The following is a 26,201-nucleotide window of genomic DNA, read 5'->3' on the forward strand; positions in this document are numbered from 1 at the left end:
TTCCACTGTGCTGTGCACATTGTGGCCCAGGTGTGCGGCGGCCTGATCTATGATCAACAGATCGCCCAGGTAGGCGGTTACTGCTATGCCTTTTGCCCTTGGCCTTGCTAGAGCCAGGGCCATTATTTTCGTGAACACTCAAGGTGCCGTAGCCAGCCCGAAAGGAAGGGCCACAAATTGAATTATCAACCGCAAACCTTAGAAACCTTTGGTGAGCGGGGAATATTGGCACATGTATATATGCATCTCTGATATCTATTGTTGCCAGGAATTCTCCTCCCTGAAGGGTGGAAACAATTGAACGGACAGACTCCATGCGGAAGGAGTGAATGTTCAGAAACTGATTCAGGCTTTTCAGATCTAGGATAGGTCTGACATCACGTTTGGTTTTGGAACTGTAAACAAGTTTGAATAGAATCCTGATCCCTGACCTGCTGGGGCTAACTCCAAGATTACCCCTTGGGACAACAGGTGTTCCCAGGCCAACGGTAAAGGCCTTCTTTTTTCTGGATCTTTGGCAACTCTTGATTTCAGAAAACGGGGTGGTGGAAGTTCGCTGAATTCTAGCTTGTAGCCTGAGGACACTGTGGTCCTGAACTTCGTTCCGCCAGGCGTTTGCAAATTGCAGCAGCCTTCCCACCACTCGGCCGAGCGGGGGCATCCCTTCATAGGGAAGTTTTGGGGGTCAGTTTAGACTTTGAACCCCAAGTTCTTTTCTGCCCTTGGTCTTGGCTCTGGGCTTTTCCCCTAGTGTTAGACTGGGGAGGCCGTCGCCACTGCCTGGCGAATGAAGTTCCAGGGGCTGGAAAAAGAGTATGTTTAAATGAGGGACGCTTACTCTCCTTCTTAACCGGCAACAGAGTAGACTTGCCTCCGCTAATCTTTTCGATGTATTTATCCAGGTCATCCCCAAACAGGCGTTCTCCCCCAAAGGGGGACGCTGCCAAGTATTTCTTGCAAGAAACCTTGGCCTCCCAATGCTTTAACCAAAGGGACCTGTGCATGTATACCTGCAGTAGATTTAAGCGGGATGCTTGCTGAACAGAGTCCATAATCGCATCAATCGCAAACCACAAGGCCTTAATCACTTAAGGACCGCTGCATGTACATATACTTTGGCAGAATGGCACGTACAGGCACAATCGCGTACCTATACATGCCCTCCCCCCCCCACCCAGTTACATGCGGCGGTCCGGTTTACTGTGGGAGCGATCCGGGATGAGGGGGCGGCCATTTGTGTCTGGCCACCCCCTCACGATCGCTTCCAGCGAATCGCCTGCTTCCCCTGCCTGTGAACTGTAAACACAGGCAGGAGGAAGTGATTTCATCTCTCCTAGTTGGGGTCTTTTTGTCCGGCGAGAGGAGAGAAGACATCTAACACCAGTACACATAGGCACACTAACCCCCCCCCCCCCCAGTCACCCCCAGATCACCCCCCCCCATCATCCCCCAGTCACAGTGTCACTGATTGCAGTGATCATTTATTTACTGATCACTGCATTTACCGTCATTTGTGACTGTGGACGCTATAACCTCCAAAACAGGTATCAGAGGCTATGGTAATAACCCCCAGCATTGATGTCAGTGGATGCATTAAAAAACCCCAGCACTGGTGCCAGATGCATAAATAACCCCTGGCATTGATGTCAGTGGACATCATATTATCCCCCCAACACTGGTATCAGACGACGCATTAATAACTCGGAGCATTGAAGTCAGTGGACAAATTAATAAGGGCTAGCACAGGTGTCAGTATTAATATCCCCCTCTCCTACATTGCTAGTTAGTGGCATTAAAATGTAACCCCCTTCCATGATCCCCAATGTGTGGGGAGGATATTAACTTTCACTGACATTGCCACATGCAGAAGGGGGTGGTGAGTTAAAGTTTCACTGCCAATGCAAGGTGGGTGGGGGAAGAGGAGGTTAACATTCACTGCCATAAAGAACAATGCATGTGGAGGGTTAACGTTCACTACCACTGACCCCCCAACATCCCCCACCTGCATTGATGGACATTCTAATGCTAACCCCTTCCTCAATTTCAGCCTGTTCCAGTCCCATTGCCCTAACACTATGGTGCTGGACAGGGAGCCAGAGCAATGAAACAAGTACTTAGCTGAGCTTACCTCAGCACAAACTCGGTCCTGAGTGCAGGTGGGCGGTTCAGGCAGATGGATGGGCGAGTGGGCGGGTCAGCAGGCAGACTATTCAGGCAGGTGGGCGGGATCTCAGAAGATTGCTGCATCCCCATCCCGCCCACACAACAAGCAGCCAGAGCCTGAAACCGACAGTCTCGAAGCTGGAGGGAGGGGGAGCAAAATCCTTCCTCTACCAGCTATCGGAGCCTGCACTGTGTGGTGCTTGTGCTCGGAACGATAACAGTGACGGCGGCGTTACTCCAGCTGGGCGTTTCAAGGCTGGGCTACATGACAGGTGTGGAACGAATTGATGCTCCTCCACACTGCTCCGATCCGCCTACTGACACCGCCCGCTCCGCCCACTCAAGTCACACACCAATCCAATCCACCTACTGATGCCGCCCGCTCCGCCTACTCAAGACGCACACCAATCCAATCCACCTACTGCCCGATCCGGCCCGAAGAGGAAGTATCGGGTCAGGCATCGGGAGCATTTGTGCGAGTACAAGTAACGCGTTGCATACCCGGTGACGTCATCATCCTCCGCCTGCTGTCCATCTGCGCTCCACGCCTCGGTTTGAGGATCCCCCATCGCAGCCGGCTACTCTTCATTAGCGGTGGAAGTCCTACCTCCCAATACAGCGCTCCAGCAGGACCCAGAAGAAAGTGACGGCCGGATGACACCCCTCCCTCCTCGGGAATATCTGTTGCATGCTTACCTGTCACCTCTAAAATGTGAGTGACCATTACCTATGCTCTTATTATTAAAAATTGTTTTAAACTACTGCACCCAGAGGCGCCTCTTCCCTTGTTGTTTTCCCATAGAATTGGAACATAGTTTCTGTTCCCCTCTGATGGCAGCCCTGAGAGTGTGTACCCCCATCAAACTTCACAGACTTTATCCTCCCTGTCAGACTTTGTAAACCATTGCCTGCCGACTCTGCCCACCTTACACATATTTATGGTGCTGACTTGATACATGAGGCATTGGTTTATTGCACATTTTTTACTTGTTTTCCACAGCTCTGTGTCCATGCCGCTTACAGAAGGCTCTGGCATGCTGGGCTTTTTAAACCAGCCTCTTGGCGCCTGAACACAGGTGTTCCGCGTTTGCGCACGGGCACCAGCAACCACGGCCCCACCCTATCCACGTCTCACTAAGACAGCTAAAAGCGCACTCCTGGCATGCGCACACGTGCCGCTGTCTTGGCGGCGCCCAGGAGAATGAGCAAAGGGGGGAGGATTACTGGGGGCGTCATTGTGGACCCCTGCAGCGGAAGAGGGTGAGTGGTGTTTTAAATGTGACCGACTTTACTGAGCTAGTTTCCAGGATGGCTTATGTAAGAATACACTAGGATTGCACTTACTCCCTCCAGTGGTGAAAACCAGGAAAGACATCCTACTCACAGAAGATGAAATAAAATAAAATGATCCTCTTCTTACCTTATCCACGCCGCAGGAAAGCTACTAAAAGTAGATCCAGCTTTCAACCATGACAGCGACCTTCAGGCTTATCAAGGGTTCCATTAGAGAAAACCTCATACCTGGACCTGTAGAAGACTCTGCCAGAAACTTTTTCGTGACACAGATGTATTAGTATACCAAAGTCTGTATCCCAGAGCCCAGACCTCCGTAGAGAGACATTACAGGCAAACCTCGTTTCTTCTTTACACGATGCCCGGGTACCAACCGTCTTAGGCTTTTGATATCGGCAAGAGGTATGGATCCGGTTATAGCTCCTTGGTCTCCGCAGCCAGACCATCAAAGGAGCATTTTTCTTAGCTGAAGTGACCAACCACCTTAAACACTGGCGAAAAAACTGAGGTACCCTCCATTTGGGGGGGTTATATAGGTGAGGAACTCAATTTTAATTGGGTTTGCCAGTGTCCAATCACCTGTGGTGACTACATAACCCATTAAGTAATTAAGGCTCTGTGTCCCGTGATGTATGATCGAGAAAGACTTGTCTTGCATTTGTTTTGCATTTGCAGTCCATTAAAATTGAATCCCCTGCCTTTTGTTTTTTAAGAACCTTTTTAAGATAGATAATGGGCCTCCATAATACTTCACATATTCCCAGACCCAGAGCTAATGAGTAGGTTTTTTTAAATGCTTATAGGCCCACTTTGCACTTTCAGGCCCTGCCCTGCCATCTGCTGTTGTGGCTATGTCTCTGTCAGACCCTAAGTGTTCCGGCAAAGGACATGGCCCAGAGATCCTGGTTCAATTCTTTTGATTCCGCATCAACAATTTGAGCTTATGCTGTTAGTTTTCTAATTTGGACTCCTCACTTTACAGGACCCGTTGGCTCAAATGTAGCTGCTGAAGAGCTTTACAAGAAGCACTCATGATACTTTGGTGCATCCTTTGACTTCTTTATTAAGGAAATAAGTGTCGGCATGAGAAGTTCAGATCTTGTTAGAAATCTTGATTCCTTATTCAGCAAGTGGGTGTGGAGTCCGGACTTACACTGTGTGAGCTGACTGGGAGAAAGGCGTACACACCCCCACTCCACATAGGCATAAAAAACAAAGGAACATGCAGAGCTGTAGTCTGAATAGACAAGCTTATATACCTCTAAGCTCCCTCCCCGACACAAATTTTCAGCTACTGTTATCTTGCGTGTAAGAGAACATGTCAGAAGTGACTCTGCTGATAACTGAGGAATGGAGCAGCAGAAAGACACAGCACTTAGAGCTTTGGAGAGAGATAAGTAAACACTACAGATATAGGGGCTTAGTTTAAATTTCATGAATGGGGTTTACAACCACTTTAAGGACAGAGTTCCCCCATTTCCTGTCAATGCACTCCACTTGTTCTGTTGGTGCCTCTTGGGATTTTCAGCATCGGTCATCGGTTTCTCCGTTTTGCAAGGCTGCCACCTGATCTCCTTTTCATATGTTTGCCAAGTTTTACGATGTAGATTGTCAGGCCTCTCCTGATGCAGTTTTGACCATAAGTTTCTCCAAGTAGCCCTATGAGCTCTCTCAAGCCGCCTCTGTTAACCTGTGGTTAATTGTAGGCCTGTTTAGCAATGTCGGTGTTGCCCACCCCTCAGTTGGTTAGCTTCCTACATTTCTGAATGTCCTACTTTTATGCCCTAATGAACTATTCAGAAAACAGGATTTACATATTACTGTTATGGTTTACCTTTCCTTGGAGTTCATTAGGGAAACACAGGTCCCACTCCTTTGTCTTGTGATTCACTCTTATGGTTGCTTGCTAAAAAAAACAAGGTATGTTGAGATTGGAAGGGGTTATATGGCTTTAACCGCTTAAGGACCGTCCCACGTACATATACTGTGGCAGGACGGCCCAATCATGTACCTGTATGCGATTCCTCTCTTCAGCTCTGGGGCCCTGCTCCCACTGTGATTGGACACTGCAGGAGCCAATCAGCGGGTCCAATTTTGTGCCTGGCATACTACAAGCGGGAAGACTTACATACTGGAGTCCAGAGCGAGCTACGGATCCCGGCCCCCTTACGAAAGCGGTAAATGACGATGAGGGAAAAAACACCACCCATGCACCGTGACTCTTGTCCGCTAGACTGCAAAGTCTATGTAGGAAATCTTGGAAACAATGGAAATAAAATGGAACTTGAGCAGGCTTTTGGCTACTATGGACCTCTAAGTAGCGTGTGGGTTGCCAGGAATCCCCCTGGCTTTGCATTCGTAGAATTTGAAGATCCTAGAGATGCAGCTGATGCGGTTAGAGAGCTTGATGGACAGACAATGTGTGGATGTCGCGTTAGGGTTGAATTATCGAATGGTGAAAAACGAAGCCGTAATCGTGGTCCTCCGCCATCTTGGAACAGGAGGCCTAGGGATGATTACCGTAGGAGGAGTCCTCCAAGACGCAGATCTCCAAGGAGAAGGAGCTTTTCCTGTAGCCGTAGTAGGTCCCTTTCTAGAGATCGTAGAAGAGAGATCTTTGTCCAGAGAAAGGAACCACAAACCATCACGTTCATTTTCTAGATCTAGAAGCCGTTCCAGGTCAAACGAAAGAAAATAACACGGCTGCCTTCAACTGTGTACAGATGATGGAAAGATTTTTGTTTTTTGACATGCTTTTTAAACTTTTTTTTATTAGGTGTTCACATTGTATTTGTCTTGTAACAAGTGATGGAAAATGTGGTTCTATTATGTTTCCAGACAGAAAAACTGGCAAATAAACCTAACTTTATACTGTATGTTACAATTCAGTTTTTGTTGCCCGAACCCTGATATTTCTGTTATACAGCTTTATTTCTATTTGAAATGTACTATACCCAAACATTGTAATGCATAACATAAAGCATTCTACTTTGTTTACTGCAAGCTACATTGGCTTCTAGATGGTACAACACTTGCATTGTTACATGAGTAATCCATGCTACTTGGTCTGAGGCATGTCCTATACTTAATCCTGATAAATTGGACTGTTGAGTGATGTAAAATTGGCTGGAGCTTTACTGTAAGCATACTAAAATTTAACATGTTACATTGTGACTGAGTGAATTGGGTATGGCATTCCATTGTTGGCAGTCTGAGGCCCCGTACACACGGCCGAGGAACTCGACGTGTCAAACACGTCAAGTTCCTCGTCGAGTTCTGGGATGAAGCCGCCGAGGAGCTCGGCGGGCCGCCTTCTCCCATAGAACAACGAGAAAATAGAGAACATGTTCTCTATTTTCTCGACGAGTTCCTCGGCGGCTCCATCGAGCCAAAAGTGTACAGACGACAGAGTTTCTCGGCAGAATCCGGGTTTTGACCGAGTTTCTCTGTGAATTCTGCCGAGAAACTCTGTCGTGTGTACGAGGCCTCAGGATCACTTTTGTTTTGAATCATTTGCAGATCTAAGTTTACAATTTCTAAAAGTACACAGTTGAGTTTATTCAAGAAGCAAAACCCTGGACTGTAGTGAGCTAAATAATATCTGGAATACACCCCATTAGAATTATGGAATCATTTTGTATGTATATACAAGGGTCCTAAGTAATTGATTGCAAGAGTAATATAGTTTTACGCTGCCATTTTTTAAAGGGTCTATTCTTCAGTCCTGTTACACCCCCCCAAATATATTTTCTCCATGCATTAAATTGGTGTCTTTGACCTGCTTTTTTTTGCATGTAGTCGCTATCCAAATGCAGGCTGTCATACAAGATTGCACTAGGACACATGCTAGAAATTGTGTGGATCACTTTCAAGACTACATGGCCACTAGATGCTTGACTATAGCATGTGATTTAATGTTTGGCCAAAAGCACTGAGCAGCTTTGGACTACCAATCCAGAGGAATGACACATCTGGGCCTTGCACCTAGATCCTTTAACCCTTAAAAATGGAGAACTGTAGTCTACACAGGCACAATGTGAAGATCTTGGTATTCAACAGTATGCTTTTTAATATTTTGAGCTGTAAATCTATGATTTTTTCTTTTAGTAGAAGCAGAAGGCAATATTGCACCTTGCATTTGTTTGCTGTAAAGATTACAAGCAACATAAAGTAAATGTAACATTGTTGATGTACAGATTCCAGGCTCCCTCCCCTTAATCTTTTAACCCCCCTGTGACTTCATTTTTTTTTCTTCTCTTTTTTGGGATTAAAGTTTGGTTAAAATACTGTAAAAAAAAAAAAAATCAGCGGGTCCAGTGGCCCCGATGTCCTCCGGAAACCCGGCGGTCTGCCTATGTAAACAAGGCAGATCGCCGTTCTGCTAGTAAGAAAGACTGATCTTGTGTTTCTGCTAAGCAGGAACACAGATCTGTCTTTCTTCAGTTAAGCTATCCCCTACACAATAAGAAAACATTCCCAGGGAACACAGACCCTTTGATCACCCCTGATATTAACCCCTTCCCTGCCAGTGTCATTTATACAGTGACAGTGCATTTTTCTCTTTCGTCCATGGGCGGACACAGCTTACTTAAATCTTGACATTTGGGTTATGTTCAAACTATTAGGAGAGGACTAGGCAGACATGTTGGATATATAAAAACATGTAGTTATATCAAAGCTGAACAGCCCCGCGGTCCCTCACTCAGCAGCTCAGTTTTTTTTCTGCCTAGTGTAGGAGAAGGACCTGGCTCCCTAAGGGCCCATGGTCCTGTAAAAAGGTGTTTATTTTTTTTGATCCTAAGATCAATTGCCGGCTGGGTGACATAATATAGATCCTTGTAGTCTCCCCATTGAGCGTGAGCAGGCCTTGGCTACGCGCTGGGGTCGGCCATGACATACCCTGTTTGCTCCAGAGGTGGCCGGTGAGCTATATGCTCTGGGGCCCACATATGACCAGGCTACTGCTGTCCAGTCACAGTGGGCCATGGCCGGCAGCCACTTCGTAATGCTCGGTTTGGGTCTGTCAGGAGCGCGTCCAGCAGTCCTCGCAAGGACGGGTCTTGGCAGGATGGAATAGCTGGGTATTCCTGGGGTGGTCGATTAGGGGGTCTCTTGTCCTCCCTTTCCTCTCTCCCCGTCCATCCCTCCTCCCCATGCTGGGCCTGCTGTGTACGTCACTGAGGGGGGCTTTGGGACCTGGCTAGGGGCTGCGAGGGGTGCCCGGGTCCGCTCTACTGTAGGAGGTCTGCCTTTGTTGGGGCCCCTGTCGGGTACCCAGTGTTTATTGGCCCTTATTTTTTACCTCGATTGGCGCCATTTTCCTGTGGCCGCGCTGTTATATCTAATACAACGGCGGACATTTTCTTGTAGCTGCGCTGTGTCTATGGAAGATGCAGCGGTCAGCCATTTTCTTGTAGCCACGCTGTGTCAATAGCGAATACAGCAGTTCTGACATTTTCTCGTAGCTCACGCCCTTTTTTCCTGAGGTAACCAGCGGCCTTCTTTTTGAGGCCTTTTCACATTAGTTTGGCCTCTAGCGCTACTTCTCTATTCTAAACGGTGCGAACGGCAGATCACCTCAGAGACACCTCAGGCACACACAGTGCGGGGGTAAGAGCGGACGGCAGCGCTGAGGCAGTGTCTGGTGCAGGGTGGTGAGTCCGCTGGGAATACCGCTCGGTCTGTGCAGCTAGGAGAGTGGGCATTTTTGTACCTTGACTTAGTCCCTGGGTGGCTGTCAGGTGTGTGGGTCAGCATGGCGTCAGAAGCTGGCACTTCTTCCCCAGACATTCCTGTGTTGGCAACCGATGCCCCTGCACCTGCAGTACCTATGGATGCTTTGTCAGCAGTCCTGGAGTCATTTGTTGCCAGGGTGGAGGCGGTGTGCAGGAAAAAGGGGGTAAAAAATGCCCCCTCCCCCCACCATCTTCTGGGGAAAGCCCTGACTCAGACTCGGACCTGGCTGTGAAACAGGACCCCTGTTCTGAAGGGTCAGACTATGCGAACCTGGACCATTCGGACAGTGAGGGAGACTCTGTGTCCGGGTCGGTGCAGGAGAAGGTGCTTGTTGGAGCACTTATCACCGCAGTGCAGGAAACCCTCAAGCTGGAGGATGCGGCTGGGGCTTCTACTGAGGTATCGGTGCCCTTTTTGGGGTCCCACAAGCTGACCCGCACTACTAAGGTGTTTCCTTATGTATCTTATTTTGATAAGTTTATAGACCAGAAATGGGAATGACCGCAGAGGACCTTTTCGGTCCCAAAACGCATGGCGGTCTGTTACCCTTATGAGGAGAGCCTTCTGAAAAAATGGGCTTCTCCCTCTGTTGTGTACCACCCCAGTATCCAGGTTGAACAAGGTAACCACGATTCCGGTGAAGGGGAATCCTGCATTTAAGGACCCTGCAGACCGGAACGGAAGGCCGAGGTGGTGGCCCGGTCCATGTTCGCCATGCCGGGGTCAGCTTTACGGCCAGTTTTGGCTTCAGCCCTGGTGTCACAAACTCTCACCTAATAGGCAAAGTTGTTGCACCGGGAGTTGGAGAAGCAACATGCTTCCCCAGTCTGTGTAGAATTGGCCGACCAGTTAGTGCACGGCCTTAAATATGTCTGCGATGCAGCCCTGGATACAGCTCCCCTGATTTCCAGAGCCTCAGTATCCGCTGTGGTGCTACGTCGCCTGATTTGGCTAAAATGCTGGTCCGCGGACCAGACTTCCAAGAAGGCTCTGGCGGATTTGCCCTTCCAAGGAGAGAGGCTATTTGGAGCCTCGCTGGACAACATTATTAAGAATGGCACTGGGGGTAAGAGCACACTGCTCCCACAGTCCAGGAAAGGTAAGGAGATGCGCCGTAGGCCAGGGCCCTCCTTTTCTGCTCAGAAGCGTTTTTTTCATCCGTCCGGACTCGTGGGTAAGCGGCCCCCAGGCTGCCAAAGGGCCGGCTGAGGGACAAAAGCGTCCCTATGTTCACAAGCCAAACAAGCCTGCTAACAAATCCGCGACAGCATGAAGGTTTGCCCCCGCCCGACTCTCGGGTGGGGGGTCGCCTTTGCGAGTTTGCAGCTCGGTGGACCTCCCTGCTTTCCGACCAGTGGGCTTGCGAAGTGGTTTCATCAGGGTACAAGATAGTTTTCTTTCTTGTGCACCAAACAGATTCTTTCCCTCAAACCTTCATCTTCTTCCGGCTCGTAGGAACGCCCTGTTTGGGGCAGTGCAGGACCTGCTGATGCGTGGTGTAATAGTACCTGTGCCATTGCCAGAAAGGTTTCAGGCATTCTACTCCAATCTGTTTGTAGTCCCAAAGGAGGACGGGCTCCATACGATTCTGGATCTCAAGGCCCTCAACACCTTTGTGAAGTTACAAAGTTTCAGTTCGCTCGGTAGTCGCTGCACTCCATCGGGGGGATTTTCTGGCATCCTTGGACATCAAGGAAGCATACTTGCATGTCCCCATATTCATCGGGCATCAGAGATTTCTGCGTTTTGCAGTTGGGGACGACCATTATCAGTTTGTAGCACCAAGGGTTTTCATCAAGGTGCTCGCCCCGATCCTGGCCTTGCTGAGACAGCGAGGAATCTGGTTACCTCCTTCTCAGAGCCGCGTCAGACTCAGAATTAGAGGAGGATGTGATGATTGACATTCAGACCCTTTGGTTGGGTACTGAACCTCCAGAAGTCGGTGTGGATGCCGACTCAGCGACTGGAATACCTGGGCTTGATTCTGGACTCATCGGAGGCAAAAAAATTCTCCCTGTGGAAAAATTGCAGACTCTTCAGGCAGCGATGAAGCTGCTGGCATCCCGCAGGTGGTCGACGCTGCGCTTTTGCATGCGAGTCCTGGATCTCATGGTAGCTTCCTTTTTAAAGCGGTACCGTATGCTCCATTCCACACTTGAGTTTTGCAGAGAGAGATCCTGTCCAAATGGGACAAGTCTCCGTTGTCCCTGGATTGTCAGATCTGGGTGAGCCAACTAGTCAGGGCTTCCCTGGTCTGGTGCCTGAGATCTCCGGCCCTTCAGTCCGGGAAGTCGTTCCTTCCCTTTCGCTGGACGGTGATTATGACGAACGCCAGCCTGACCGGTTGGGGGGGGGGGGGTTGGGGTGTTCAGTTGACACAAGGTCGCTGGACACCGGAAGAATCCTGCCTGCCGATCAATGTGCTGGAACTTCGACCGATCAGACTTTACCTCTCCACATGGTTTCAGAGACTACAGGGGCATCCAGTCAGGATCCAGTCGGACAACGACCCGGCGGTGGCGTATGTGACTACCTAAGTCACCAGATGCTGGACCAAGGAGAATGGTCGCTACACCCGGATGTGTTTCAGCTACTTTGCCGGAGATAGGGAATGCCAGACGTGGACCTCCTGGCATCTTGACTCAATCAGAAGGTATTGAGGTTTGTGGCCAGGTCAAAGGATCCCTGGGCGGCCCACGACAGACGCGTTGGTGCCCCCGTGGGGTCAGTATCGGCTAATTTATGCCTTTCCCCCTCTGAAACTTCTTCCCCATCTGCTCCGCAGAGTGGAGACGGAGGGGATCCTGGTGATTCTAATTGCCCCAGATTGGCCTTGGCGTCCCTGGTACGCCGTGCTAGTGCGCCTGGTGGCGGATGCCCCTTGGCGACTGCCAATGCGAGAGGACCTTCTCTCGCAAGGTCCTATACTTCATCCTGCCAGGTTCTGAGGGACCGAGGCCTGTCAGACTCGGTTATTTCCACCATGCTGAGGGCACAGAAGTCATCTTCTCGGAAGATCTATCATTGCACTTGGAAGGCCTACATCTTTATGTGCGAGGAGATGGGGTGGCACCAACGGGCTTATTCGGTTTCTAGGATCCTGCTGTTTTTACAGCGGGGAGTGGATCAGAAACTTGCCTTAAGCACCATTAAAGGGCAAATATCAGCCTTGGCTGTTTTCTTTCAACGACCCTTGGTGACTCATTCACTGGTGAGTACGTTTGTGCAAGGGATCCAAAATGTGACTCCTCCGCTGCGACCACCACTACCTCCATGGGATTTGAATCTGGTGCTCTCGGTACTTCAGAAACCTCCCTTTGATAACATCAGAGAGATTCCTCTTTTGACACTATCTCAGACGGTTGCCTTTCTGGTGGCCATTACTTCTGTCAGGAGGGTTTCTGAATTGGCGGCCTTGTCTTGCAATTCCCCCTACTTAATCCTTCATAAGGATAAAGCGGTGCTACACCCACAGCCTTCTTTTCTTCCGAAGGTGGTTTCGGCTTTTCATCTGAATGAGGAAATTGAACTTCCGTCCTTGTGTCTTCGGCCGTCGCATCCCAAAGAGGTTGTGTTGCATTACTTAGACATGGTACGCGCTCTGCGGGTGTATCTGTCTGCTACGGCTCCGTTTCGAAAGGTCAGACTCACTGTTTGTGTCAGTGACTGGTCCAAAGAAGGGCCTGGCGGTCTCATCGGCCACCATTTTCGGTGGATCAGACCTATTGTGATTCAGGCTTACGCACTTAAAGGGTGGGCGCCTCCCTTTCCTGTCACGGTGCATTCGACCCGGGCAATTGGTGCCTCTTAGGCTTTTCGACATCAAGCATCTGTCTCACAGGTGTGTAAGGCGGCGACCTGGTCGTCCGTTCACACTTTTACAAAATTTTACAAGGTTGACATGCATGCATCTCCGGATGCTTGCTTCGGCCGCAAGGTTTTGCAGGAGGCTGTTTAAGGTTGCAACTCCTCCGTTGAGGAGCTTTGTTTGTTGGGGTGAATTTTGTTTGATTGCTGTTCCCACCCCTCGTTTTCTGACACTGCAGAGTCGGTCTATTCTTCAAAAGCCACGCCTCCTCCTATTCCTGTTTCATGATAGGCAGAACACTCAGTTTCCCAGCAAAATCTGTGTTCAGTGTTCTGCCTATCACGGAGGTCCTCTCATCCTCGGGCGAGACAACATCCGTGATAGGCGGAACACTAAACACAGGCTCTGCTGGGAAACTGAGTGTTCCGCCTATCGCAGAACAGGAATAGGAGAAGGCGCGGCTTTTGAAGAATGGACTCCCGCAGTCTGACTCTGCATGCCAAGGGATAAGGTATGGAGATTGGCAAAGTGAGGCATGTAATTGGCACAGTGAGGTGAGGCATGTAATTGGCACAGTGAGGTAAGGCATGTAATTGGCACTAGTCGGAAGGGGGGGTAGTCTTATCTGGCGAGTATATCCCAAAACCAACCTTTTAGCTGGAAAATTGGGGGGTCGTCTAATACGCCTAGTCGCCTTATACGCCGGCAAATACGGTAATAATAATGATAATAATAAATAAAACATTGTTGATTCTTTTATTCGGAACATTATACCAGTGGTAAGACATGTAGCTAATATTTCATAGTTGCATGGTCAGGTTGAAAAAAAGATTCAAGTCCATCTAGTTCAGGGGTGTCCAAACTTTTTTTCAAAGAGGGCCAGATTTGATTAAGTGAACATGCGTGAGGGCCGACTATTTTGCCTGACATTCTTTGAACCATTAGAATTCGGTCTGTGTCCGTCTGAGCACTAATACACGGCCCAACAAGAATACTCTTGCCTTTGTGGCTGTGTGTGGTGAAGAGATGAGCTTGGGCGTGTTATTTGGATATACTGTATAGATTTCTTTTGTGGCCCCAACGAATCCCAGAGCGCTGCTTAGGACTAAGGATGAGCTTGGGCGTGTTATTTGGATATACCGTATTTATAGCCGTATAACACGCACAGGCTTACCATTGCCATGAATGCAGCCTCACCATTGCCATGAATGCAGCCTTACCATTGCAACCAATGCATCCTTACCATTGCAACCCGACCATTGTAACCAATGCAGCCTCACATGTGCCATAAATGCAGCCTCACATGTGCCATGAATGCAGCCTTACCATTGCAACCAATGCAGCCTTACCATTGCAACCAATGCAGCCTCACATGTGCCATAAATGCAGCCTCACATGTGCCATGAATGCAGCCTTACCATTGCCATTAGTGCAGCCTGAACGATGCCCATCTGCAGCCTCGGAGGGCAGGGGGGCGGGACGAGTGCCCACAGATTACAAACAGGAGAATCTCTTGTTTACCCTGTGGCTCCTTTAATACAAAATCCCGCCTCCTATGATGGACAGAACAGGCGTCCAATGGCATCCCAGGAGACGGGACTTCCAATAGAGACGCTGCTGAGTAAAGAGGAGATCCTAACGGCGCTCATCCTGTCCCCTCCAAGGCAGCGCCAATAAATACATTATATATCTTTTGTGGCCCTGGGGGCCACAAACAATATATATATCCAAATCCCCAGGGGGCCATATTAAATCAACAGGGGGCCGCATTTGGCCCCCGGGCCGGACTTTGGACATGCCTGATCTAGTTCAACCCAAAAAAAAAAAATCATACAATCCCATATACACAGCCCTTCACACACAGTTGATCGAGAGGAAGGAAAAATACCCCAGCAAAGCTTGAACCATTTTGCTACAGCAGGGGAAAAAATTCCTTCCTGAACCCCCGAGAGGCAATCAGATTTTTCCTGGATCAACTGTACCTATAAATGACAGTACCCAGTTATATTATGTACATTTAAGAAAGAATCCAGGCCTTTTTAAAGCCATATACTGAGCTTTCCAGAACCCCTTCTGGAGGGAGCCTATTTCACATTTCCACAGTTCTTACTGTGAATAAACCTTTTCGTATTTGGAGATTAAATCTCTTTTCCTCCTAGATGTAAAGAGTGCCCCCTGTCCCCTGTGATGACCTTAACCACTTCCATACCGGGCCTTTTCTGGAACTCTTTGTTTACAAGTTTAAATTAGTATTTTTTGCTAGAAAATTACTTAAAACCCCCAAACATTATATATGTTTTTTTTAGCAGAGACGCTAGTCATGGTATTTGTGCAACAATTAAAAAAAAAAAACAGTTTCATGAATTAAAATATGAAACCGTAAAGTTAGCCCAATTTTTTTGTATAATGTGAAAGATGAAGTTACGCCAAGTAAATAGATGCCTAACATGTCACGCTTTAAAATTGCCCACACTTGTGGAATAACGCCAAACTTTGGTACTTAAAACTCTACATAGGTGACACTCTAAAACTTTTTACAGGTTACCAGTTTAGAGTTATGGAGAAGTTCTTGGGCTAGAATTGTTGCTCCCATTCTAATGCACAAGGCGATACCTCACATGTGATTTAAACACCATTCACGTTATGTGGGTGTGACTTATTACACTTTCTCGTAATTTTTTTTTTTTTTGTAAACATCCCTTGTAAGAGGAATTGTCAGAGAATTAGTAGACCAGACTGTGTGGACTTCACAGAGGGAACCAAAAACGCATGTAAGGTGAATAATAGTGATGTTTATTATGATAGGTGATAAATAAGTAAATACAAACCGTGCACAACCAACCAAACAGAAACCCACAAACAACAAATAGTATATACAGCAATAGGGGGAGTACCAGGATCTTAGACGTAAGCCAGGCCAGGGTCATACACCGCAGATCAGTAGAAAGACCAGGGATGTTCCAGAAACATAAACGTTAGCCAGGCCGAGGTCATACACAGGGAGATCAGTAGATGGGGACAGGGAACAAACAGGACAGGAAGAGGATGGATCGGGCTGTAGGGTGAAGGTAAAGGAAATGGGAACGCAGGAGGGACTGGGCCAGGATAAGCTCGGGAACAGGGTCAGATGCAGGCTTAGGATCAGGTAACAGGCAAGCAAGCTCAGGGTGCAAGGAGAGAGATACCAAGGCGATGAGAGTACTCGTCAGCCGTGTATTTATAAGACTGCCAGTAATTGACCTCACGTAACACCTGAGCGCAGGAGGTGCTGTCTTCTCCACACTGCCGGAAAACGCCCGCTGGTGGACACTGGTACTACAGCCCAAGAATCCAACAGTGCCACCAACAGGTGAGTCCTCTTGCTACAGGTCCTGAATGTTGAACGACACCCGCTGGTGGACACTGGTACTGCGATCCAAGAGACCGATGGCGCCACCAGCGGGTGAACCCTTTCCTGACAGGAATGATGCGTGACAGGTCCTCTTTATGGAGAGATCTGTGGGGTATAAGACCATAGATCTCTCCTCCAGGCTGGAAAGACCGAGATCAAAAGAAAAAAAAATAACAATCTTTCTTTCCAGCTGAGTCCTCTGCATTGTTTACTTGTTTGCCTCTGTCCAAGGTTTTACTTACCACCTCATAAAAAGAAATCCAGTTTGTTTGACAACTTCTCTTTTTCATGAATCCTTGCTGTCTGTTGCTTAAAATATTTTTTTTCCTGCAAGAACTTGTCTATGTGGTCTTTTATTAACCACCTTCTTCCCGCCGTACGACTATAAAAGTCTTTGAAGAGATATACGGTTGTTATGGTAGCAGCTAGCCACCATAACCCCGCAATCATGTTCAAGAGCCGGTGGTTCTCTTTCAGATAAAAGTGGTTTCTGCGGTGGATTTGCCGCAAGATCACTTTTATCTGCGGCTTGAGAGGCCCCCCCTCCCGCCGCGCTCCAGTGCCCTCCGCTGCTTACCGTGGCCGTCGGTAACGGCAGAGGTGATCCGGACCTGTCCCTAGCCTGACATGGAGACGAGTGAGGGGAAGATGGCCCCTGCCCGTCTCCAAGTCATTGCAGGGCGGAAGCGACGTCAAAACGTCACTTCTGCCCATAGCTCTTAAAGGGACATTTTATTTTATTTTTTTCAAATGACAACATTTTTTTATTTTTTTGTAATCTCATTTTTGTGTAAATATGAGATCTGAGGTCTTTTGGACACCAGATCTCATATTTAACCACTTGAGAACCGCGCTATAGACGAAAGACGTCTACAGCACAGCTCTGAACTACTGGGTGGACGTCCCTGGACGACTTCCTGTGTACATTCCCCCCACGCGCCACCGAGGGCGCGCGGTGGGGAAAAGCTGTGCCTGCCTTGTCAGGTGGTGCCGATCGGTGTGCCTGGCGGCCGCGATGTCCGCCAGGTACTCGCGATCGACAGTTACAGAGGTAGGACGTGGAGCTCTGTGTGTAAACACAGAGCTCCACGTCCTGTCAGGGAGAGAGGAGACCGATGCGGTGTCCCTTGTACATAGGGACACAGATCATTCACCTCCCCCAGTCAGCCCCCCCCCCCCCCCCCCCCCCCAACATCAAGGGAGCACCATCAGGCATTCTAGGAACATAAATTACAGTTTCCTGACAACCTATCACCCTTTTAAAGGCTCTGGAGCATCCGCACAATGAAAACAACCACAAAATGACCCCATTTTGAAAAGAAAACACCCTAAAGTATATTATTTTACAAAGGTTTATTTAGAGAAAGGTAAATAAAACAAATAAGTGCAACATTATGATGGTTACTTCAGACATAAAATGGAGAAAAGGACCCCAACAAAGGGATGCTGTATCCACGGTGTAAAATTTGTTGGAATAATAAGAAAATGAGAAGGGGAAAAAACAGTAGTGGTGCACCACAATAAAAGGCAGTCAATGTCCCAAATTATATTGATAGGCGCAAATGTAAAGAAAATAATAAAAAGAAAAAAAGTAACATAAAGGGGTGCATACATTCTAGTATCAACTGTATATTGAATGTGGAACAAAGAATAAAAATCAAAAGATAAACAAAATAATGTAAAGTTCTTTGGTACGATTTTTCCTCCATCGTACAGACTTTTATTTGGTTTATTCCATATCACTGCAACCATCGTTATTTCGTTATTAGGCCGACTCCTCGATACCAGGAGTCACCGGGAAGAATACTCAGGAAAAGATAATGAGTAAACTGCAGAGGAAAGGGGGGAGTATGAGAGAGGAAAAGAAAGAGGGAGGAAGAAGAGGAGAAAGAAAGGGAAGAGTCCACGGGGGGTGGGGGGGGGGGGGAGGGTGTGCATCCAGAGGCCTTTAGATTGATAGAAGTAGGTTGTTGAACCTGGAGGGATGATCGTAGGCTATCCAGGGTTGCCAAATCCTGAGAAATTTATTGTGCATGTCAAAAGCAAAGGACGCCAATTTTTCATTAATTATATCATTCATACAGTTTTTCACTGCATCAAAGCTAAGTGCAGGGGTTTTCCAAGCCCTCACAATGGTCAACTTGGTTGCATTGGGCTAATTGGCGTTCTGGGCGGAGGTGTTCAAGGATAGGTTTGGATAGAAGAGCTTCATAGGGGTCTCTTTTAAGGTTAGAATGGAGCATATTATGCAGAAGGGTGTAGACCCTGACCCACAATCTACATACTTTTGGACACGTCCACCAAATGTGGGCCATCATACCTTCCAGTGAACAGCCCCAGAAACAATGAGGAGAGTAGGAGGGGATAAAACGAGCTAGCCTAGCAGGCGTGTAGTACAATCTATAAAACACCTTGTATGCATTCTCTAGAATAAGAACATTTCTTGAGCTCTTTGTAAGGGCTATTGTCATGATTTGCCAGTCCTCCGGATCCAACTGTTTACCCAGGTCCTCTTCCCATTGAGATGATATGATCTCACTTGGGGTTTCCTAATGGAAATAATTGAAGAGTAAAGTAAGGATATTACTCCCGGGGAGTGAGGTATAGCTCTACAAATCTTTTCAAAGGGGGTCAAGGTGTATGGGGTAGGCTGTTGAACGAAATGTTTAAGTTGGAGGTATGTATAATGTTCCCGAAGGGGTATATCATAGGAAGATCTGAGCATTTCAAATGTGATTATTCTCATGGGAGTGAACAGAGAATGGACATCAGTGAATTCACTCTGCGTCCACCACGAGAATTTGTTTAGGGTTCTCACAGCTGGGGGGAAATAATGGGTAATAATTAAGGCGCAGTAGAGGTAGGTGGGGGAACAATAGTCCGACCGATTTATTGACAGAGTACCATAGGTGGAGAGTATGAGCCATGCATGGCCCAAACCCGTGTGGGTGTTTTGGGGGGAGAGCCAGGGTACAGAGGAAATGGGTATAGGGTTTGAGTCAACCAGGTCCAGAGTGGCCCATAGCGGCATTTGATATGTGCCATGAAGACGAGTTAATGGAGCGATGTTCGCTGCTGTGTAGTATGCCTGAAGGTTGGGGACCGAGAGACCCCCATTGATTCGCAGAGCGTATAAGGTCTGTTTATTAATTTGGGGTTGAGTGGAACCCCAGATAAATTTCAAAAGTTTGCGTTGATGGATTCGTATTATATAAGGGGCTATTGGGACTGGCAGTACTTGGGGGGGGGATACAAACATTTTGGAAGGTAGGACATGCGGACCGCAGAAATCCTGCCAAACCACGAGAGCGGGAGGTGGGACGAGGAGAAAAGCATATCGGTAAGCTTCCTTAAGAGAGGAGGAAAATTGGCCTGATATAATCCATCATATTTAGGAGTAAGACGTATGCCTAAGTAGGGCAGCGAGGGGAGCCATTGAAACGGGAAGTTATCTTTTAAAGAGGTCCATTCTAAAGGGGAGAGGTTTACAGACATTGCCTTAGATTTAGTAGGGTTAACATGTAGACCCGAGAGAGACGCGAAAGTCTTCACAAAGGGAAGGCAGGTTAGGAAATAAGATTCTGGGAGATGTCAATGACAATAGAATGTCATCTGCAAACAAAGAGATCTTGAGCAGAGCCCGCAGCTTCAATACCTTTTTATATCTGGATGTGAACGGATCGCCTCCGCCAGGGGTTCCATAGCCAGGACAAACAAGTGGCAAAAGCGTACAGCCTTGCCGAGTGCCCCTCCCGATTGGGAAGATGGGGGATTCAAACATGTAATATTTAATTTTAGCCTGAGGGGCATCGTACAACGCTGCCAGCCAACGCAAAAACAAAGTACCAAAGCAATAGTGGTGGAGTACCGTAAGCTATGAATAAGCACTAAAGTTTGGTGTGAAACGCATCAGATTTTTACCCTGTCTGCTGTGGCATGCTTTTTGTGTGTTTTTTATTATTTTAAAAGTGCGGCTGTCCAGAAAGTTTTTCCTTCATTTGGCGGAGTACCGTCATGATATATGGCCAAGATAAAGTGTCAAAGGCCTTGTTCACATCCAGTGACAAAAGCATAGTTTCCAAGGAACAGTTGTGGGCGAGATGCTGCAGTTGAATAATTCTCTGAATGGAATCTCTTGCCCATCTCTGAGGCACAAAACCTACTTGGTCCTTTTTAATTAAGCGGGGGAGAAACAAATTCAATCGGTTAGCCAAAATTTTAGTCAGTATCTTCATGTCAACATTAATTAATGATATAGGTCGGAAATTGGCCCAAGAGGAATGGTCACGGTCTGGTCTCGGCAACATCACTATATTAGCTGTCAAAAAAAATTTCGACCGTTCTTAACAGAAATAAACATGGTCGTCAAGGGAGAAGCTAACACATCCACTAGCTTTCTATAGTAAAGTGCCGTAAAGCCATCCGGACCCAGCCTCTTCCTTATTTTCAAGTCTTTGATACATAGCTAAACTTCTGATACCTAAATGTCACGATCCATAAGGTCTTTCTGCGTCTCGGACATGATGGACAGCGAAATATGCTGTAGAAAATCTAACCTATCCTGTTAGGTCGAAAGGTCTTGGGCTGAATACAGGGTGGTGAGTCTGACAAAACTCGTCCAGTATGCGAATCGGGTTACTAGTTAGTATATTATGTCTGGTACGTAAAGTAATAGGAGTAGGTTTAGGGTTGAAAGTGCGTAACCTTTTGGTCAGCATCGCAGTCGGTTTGTTTCGCTTTAATGTGCCAATGTTGGCGAGACCAGCGCAGTGCTCATTCTACTTGATCAGTGAGGCATAAGTCCAACTCTGTGTGAGCTTGGTCCAAAAGTCTACGGTTAGCAGGAGTCTGGGTTTATTTAAAGGTCATTGAAGTGTATTCCAGACAGGATTCCAATGTTTTCTGCAGTTTTTGGCGCTTTTTTTGTGTTTTTGAGGCTATTTGTATAATGTGACCCCTGAGCACAGCCTTGTATGCCTCCCACAGTGTCACTGGGGAGGTGACAGAAGTGGAGTTGAGGCAAAAGTATTCTACAGATGTTATTAACAAATCGTCCTGAATGTCGTGAAGGGCTAATAATGAATCATTCATGATCCATGGGGAATGTTGGGGGTTATGCACTAGGGATCGGCAAATCACAAGAAGGGGATCATGGTCTGTCCATGGGGCTGCACGAATAGACACTGAGTCTACTAGAGGGAGATGTTTTCTGAGATTATCACGTGAGCAATTCTAGAGTGCAAATGATGTCGGTGGGAGTAGTAGGTGTAATCCTTACCCTGTGGGTGTAGTTCCCTCCAGAGGTCTACCAGATCATGAGAGCGTAAAGAGTGGGATTTTTTTTTGCTGCGGGTGAAGCGGCCCCCCTTTCTGATGGGTATTTATCTAATACAGGATCCAAGGTCACATTCGAATCCCATGCTAAAAGCAGGGTTCCTTTTTGGTGAGCCGTCAATAGTGAGCAGATATGAGATAAAAAGGGTCCCGGGTTAGAATTGGGGGCATTATAGGTCATTACAGTAACTTCTGTATCCTGGATAGTACCCATGAGCAGGAGGTATCTGAGTTATACAATGAAAATGCCCTGACTTGCGAAAAGCTATCAGAACTCCTCTCTGCTTGGTCGTGCCACTAGCCATGAACACCTGGGGATATTGGGCGTCAAAATACTTACGGCTGGAGGCAGAAGAAAAGTGGGTTTCCTGTAGACATGCTTTGTCTATACTCTGTTTTTTGAGATATTTAAATACTTTCACCCTTTTTTGGGGTAAGTTCATACCTTGAACATTAATGACAACCAGTGTAACGTCATGGCGGGCAAACAAGTAGGGGTATACCATCGTCTCTGAATGTAGCCCCCGCGGACTCAGAAAAGAGAATAGAAAAATAAAAATAAGGGAAGGGATGAAGTAAGTAGTGAAAGAGAGAGAAAGAGAAGCACAATAAAGCCAAGAAAATCTCAGGAAGGATAATTCAAATAAAACATTAGTGCAACCAAACATGGGTCCGAGGACCCACCAAGAGGTCGGTGGTTGGCCATGACCATAGTCCTAGTCAAGTGCTGACACTGTGGGGACGGACCCACCCGGCCTATTTAGCAGAAAAAACAAACAAATATCCGTGAAAATGAGCACTTAATATAACGTAACATATTCGACACAATCTAGTAACGGAAAACAAACTTCTAGCTCTAAACACAAAAGTAGGCTAGGCCCTGTCCCCGGTCCCCACGGGGAAGCCCAGGGGGGCCCCGGAAAGGGGAGACCAGCCCAAAAAATTGAGCAACCAAGGTCCCGGTACCAACCAGCCGTTGGGCAACTGTCATTTCAAATCAAGTCAACCGGTAGAAAATGTGCTTTATCAGACAGGTCAGAAACCATCCCTGTAGGCCTGAAAAATTAACGCCACAGTCCGTAATCCAAAATGAACACAGAGTGGACCTTGAACCCCAAGTAAATATCAGCTGGCCAAGGAAGGCTCTGATATATTGGCCAGCACGCCAACTGCAGTCTATCCCCCCAGGCCGCCATCCATCAAATTGGGTGACCCTGGGCGGAGGGCCCACACCCGACGCCGCCAGCCAAAATGCAAGGCACCAATCCTGTATGCAGTAAAACTGTTAACAGAAAAAAATAAGTGTATAAAAAGGCTTCCAGGATATACATGCTCAGTGAAGTCGGTCATAACACCACTCACCTCCTTCCGCTGCAGGCTCTGCCACGATACGCATGCAGGGGTCCTCTGATGCCCCCCGGTAACTCTCCCCCGCTTCTTCATCTCCTAGGGCCGTCATGCGCGCCACGAAAACTATCGTTAACGCCAGAAACAGTCGTTTGTGCGCCGGAAACTATCGTTTCTGATAGGTGGAGACATGGATAGGGGGAGGGCCCAAAGTGGTTGCAGGACACCTGTGTGCAGGCGCCAAGAGGCTGGTTCAAAAGCCCAGAATGCCAGAGCCTTCTGTAAGCAGCATGGACACAGAGCTGTGGGCTGTAAGGCATCCCTGTGGATTGAACCAGGCAAACCTAAGACTCCTACTCTGCATCAGGTTGTGCAGTGAGCTGATATGTTTTGTGTATTGTAAGACTATAGTACAACAGTGATTGCATTTATATATTGTGGATAGTACCTTTGCTTTGCAGTAAGGACTATGTCTCCTAGAAGAGGGTCTAGGGCAAATAAAAAAGGCACCAGAAAATCCCACGTATGGCTAAGGATTCTGAGCTTGCCTGCAGTTTACCATCCCCCTCTGTTAGCCTGATAGCAGCCTCACAGGATGAGCCCCTGTCTGGTTTTGCAGCCTCTCCTATGGAAGCTCCTGTATATGTCACCGAGAGCACTTTAAAGGTGGCTATGGATGGCCTGGAAGGAAGGATTGCTAATATTGTCGCTACCTCCTTGAGAAAAAGCAGAAAATGGGGTAGATACCCTTCATCTGCTTTGGCTCTCTCATCGGATGAGCCTTTTGAGGGTGAAAAATCCCTCTCAGGAGATGAGGATCATGTGCAGTCTGAGCACTCTGAAGATGGGAGGTTTCCTGCGACTTCTCAGTCGCTAAAGATGCAGGTGCAATATTATGCAGAGATGGTGCGTGCCTCCCGTTGAAGCCTCCTGTTGAAGCTTCTAGGCCCTCTGTTTCCTCTTTGGGATCTCGGAAGTCCCTGCAGGCTGCATGCTCCTTTCCAGTTCATCCCTTGCTGAATAAACTGATGTATGATGAATGGGTTCACCCAGACAAACTGTTTTCTACTCCTAAGCAGTTTTCCCTTTTTTATTCTATGAAGGAAGGTTTCACCAAGAAATGGTGGGTACCTGCTATTGATGCAGCTATTTCTTGTGCAAACAAAAGCCTGACCTGTCCTATTGACAACGTGCAGGGTTTCAAGGATCCAACTGATAAGAAGCTGGAATCCCTATTTAAAAGCCTCCTCTGCCATGGCTGGGGCTGTAGTACAACCTGCTGTTGCAGCAATTGGTGTATATCAGTTCCTCAAGGAACAAATGAAGCAGATGATTAACATCCTCCCTTCTGAGGAGATTGAGGTTTATGAGGACCTTCCTAAGGCCTTGTGCTTTGCGATTGATGTGATTATGGACTCTGTTCAGCAAGCATCTTGCTTGAATCTCCTGCAGGTACACATGCGCGTGTCCCTTTGGTTAAAACATTGGGGAGGCCGACGCTGCAAGAAATACTTGGCAGCGTTCCCCTTTAGGGGTGAGCGCCTGTTTGGAGATGACCTGGATAAATACACCCAAAACATTACCGGTGGCAAGTCTACCCTATTGCTGGTTAAAAGAAAGAGTAAGCGTCCCTCATTTTAACCTACTCTTTCTCCAGCCCCTGGAGCCTCAGTCTCCAGGCAGTGGCAACGGCCGCCCCAGTCTAACACTAGGGGGAAAAGCCCAGAGCCAAGGGCAAAAAAAGAACTTGGGGTTCAAAGTCTAAACAGACTCCCAAAACTTCCCTAGGAAGGGATGCCCCCACTCGGCCGAGCGTAAGAGCGGTAAGGGTTTATCTGCAAGCTACGGCTCAGATAAGGAAGACTGATTGTCTTTTCATTCTGCCACAAGGCCCAAAGAAGGGCCAGGCAGCGTCAAGATCCAGTATTAGAAGGTGGATTCGACAAGTCATTATTCAGACCTATGATTTAGAAAAAAATATCCTTCCTTTTCAGGTGAAAGCGCACTCGACTAGAGCAGTTGGTGCTTCATGGGCAATGCATCACCAGGCCTCCATGGCTCAGATCTGTAAGGCTGCTACTTGGTCTTCGGTCCATACATTTACCAAATTCTATCAGGTAGATGTAAGAGGTTAAGAGGATGCCGCCTTTGGTCGTAGTGTGCATCAGGCAGCAGTATAAATCCTCTGGTTTGATAGTGGTCTTATTCTGATCTGTGTCTCCCTCCCCTCTAATTTTAGCATTGCTATGGGACATCCCATTAAGTAATTAAGGCTCTGTGTCCCATGATGTATGATCAAGAAAATAGGATTTTTTAATACAGCTTACCTGTAATATCCTTTTCTTGGAAATACATCACGGGACACAGAGCTCCCACCCCTCTTCGGAGTGAACGTGGAACACTTATTGCTTTGCTACAAAACTGAGGTACTCTCCATTTGGGAGGGGTTATATAGGGGAGGAACAACATTTTTTATTTGGTTTGCCAGTGTCCAATCACCTGTGGTGACTACATAACCCATTAAGTAATTAAGGCTCTGTGTCCCGTGATGTATTCCCAAGAAAATTATTTTGCAGGTAAGCTGTATTAAAAAATCCTATTTTTATTGGCTCTTTACCCTAATTGGGGATTGGCTGTGTCTGAGGGACAACACGCCTTATCCCCTTTCGCCTCACTGTGGTCCCCTGGGGCCCACAGAAGCGGTCAGAACCCGAGGACGTCATATGATGTCACCTGGAGGGAGGAGATGTTCCTGCTGGCGTCCTTTTACTATGGCCCGGTATGGAAGTGATTAATAAATTTGTCCCCAGTCACCCATTCTAGATTATTTTGTAAAGGGCCTACATGCTCAGATCTGACTTTTTTTACTATTGATATATTTGAAGATTTTTTGGGGGTGTGTCCTATCTTTTGCAATCTGGAGTTTTTTTTTGCATTTTTGCATCCTTCATTTCCTTTTAACATTTTTTTTTTTATATTTTTTGTAGCATTTAAACAATGATATTGTTCCTTCATTTTTATATTTTTTTTAAAGTTATTTTCTTATTTTTTATAGCCATTTTAACTTTGGCAGTGAGCTACATAGTTTTATTTGTAGCCTCTTAAACTTAATGCCCATGGGAATATACT

At 47.3% G+C, this 26,201-nt stretch overlaps 2 protein-coding genes across 3 annotated transcripts in view; both read left to right on the top strand.

The window, feature by feature from the left end:
- Nucleotides 1-26,201, top strand: part of SLC12A7 (solute carrier family 12 member 7) — a 574,243-nt gene that overhangs the window by 396,817 nt on the left and 151,225 nt on the right. The window lies entirely within an intron of this gene.
- Nucleotides 5,525-6,332, top strand: LOC120940471 (serine/arginine-rich splicing factor 3-like). Its single transcript, XM_040353354.1, has one exon. It carries the CDS (start codon nucleotides 5,638-5,640, stop codon nucleotides 6,115-6,117), a length of 480 nt encoding a protein of 159 aa, XP_040209288.1. The 5' UTR covers nucleotides 5,525-5,637; the 3' UTR covers nucleotides 6,118-6,332.

Source organism: Rana temporaria, chromosome 5, assembly GCF_905171775.1.
Source record: "Rana temporaria chromosome 5, aRanTem1.1, whole genome shotgun sequence".
Classification (NCBI taxonomy): Eukaryota; Metazoa; Chordata; class Amphibia; order Anura; family Ranidae; genus Rana; species Rana temporaria.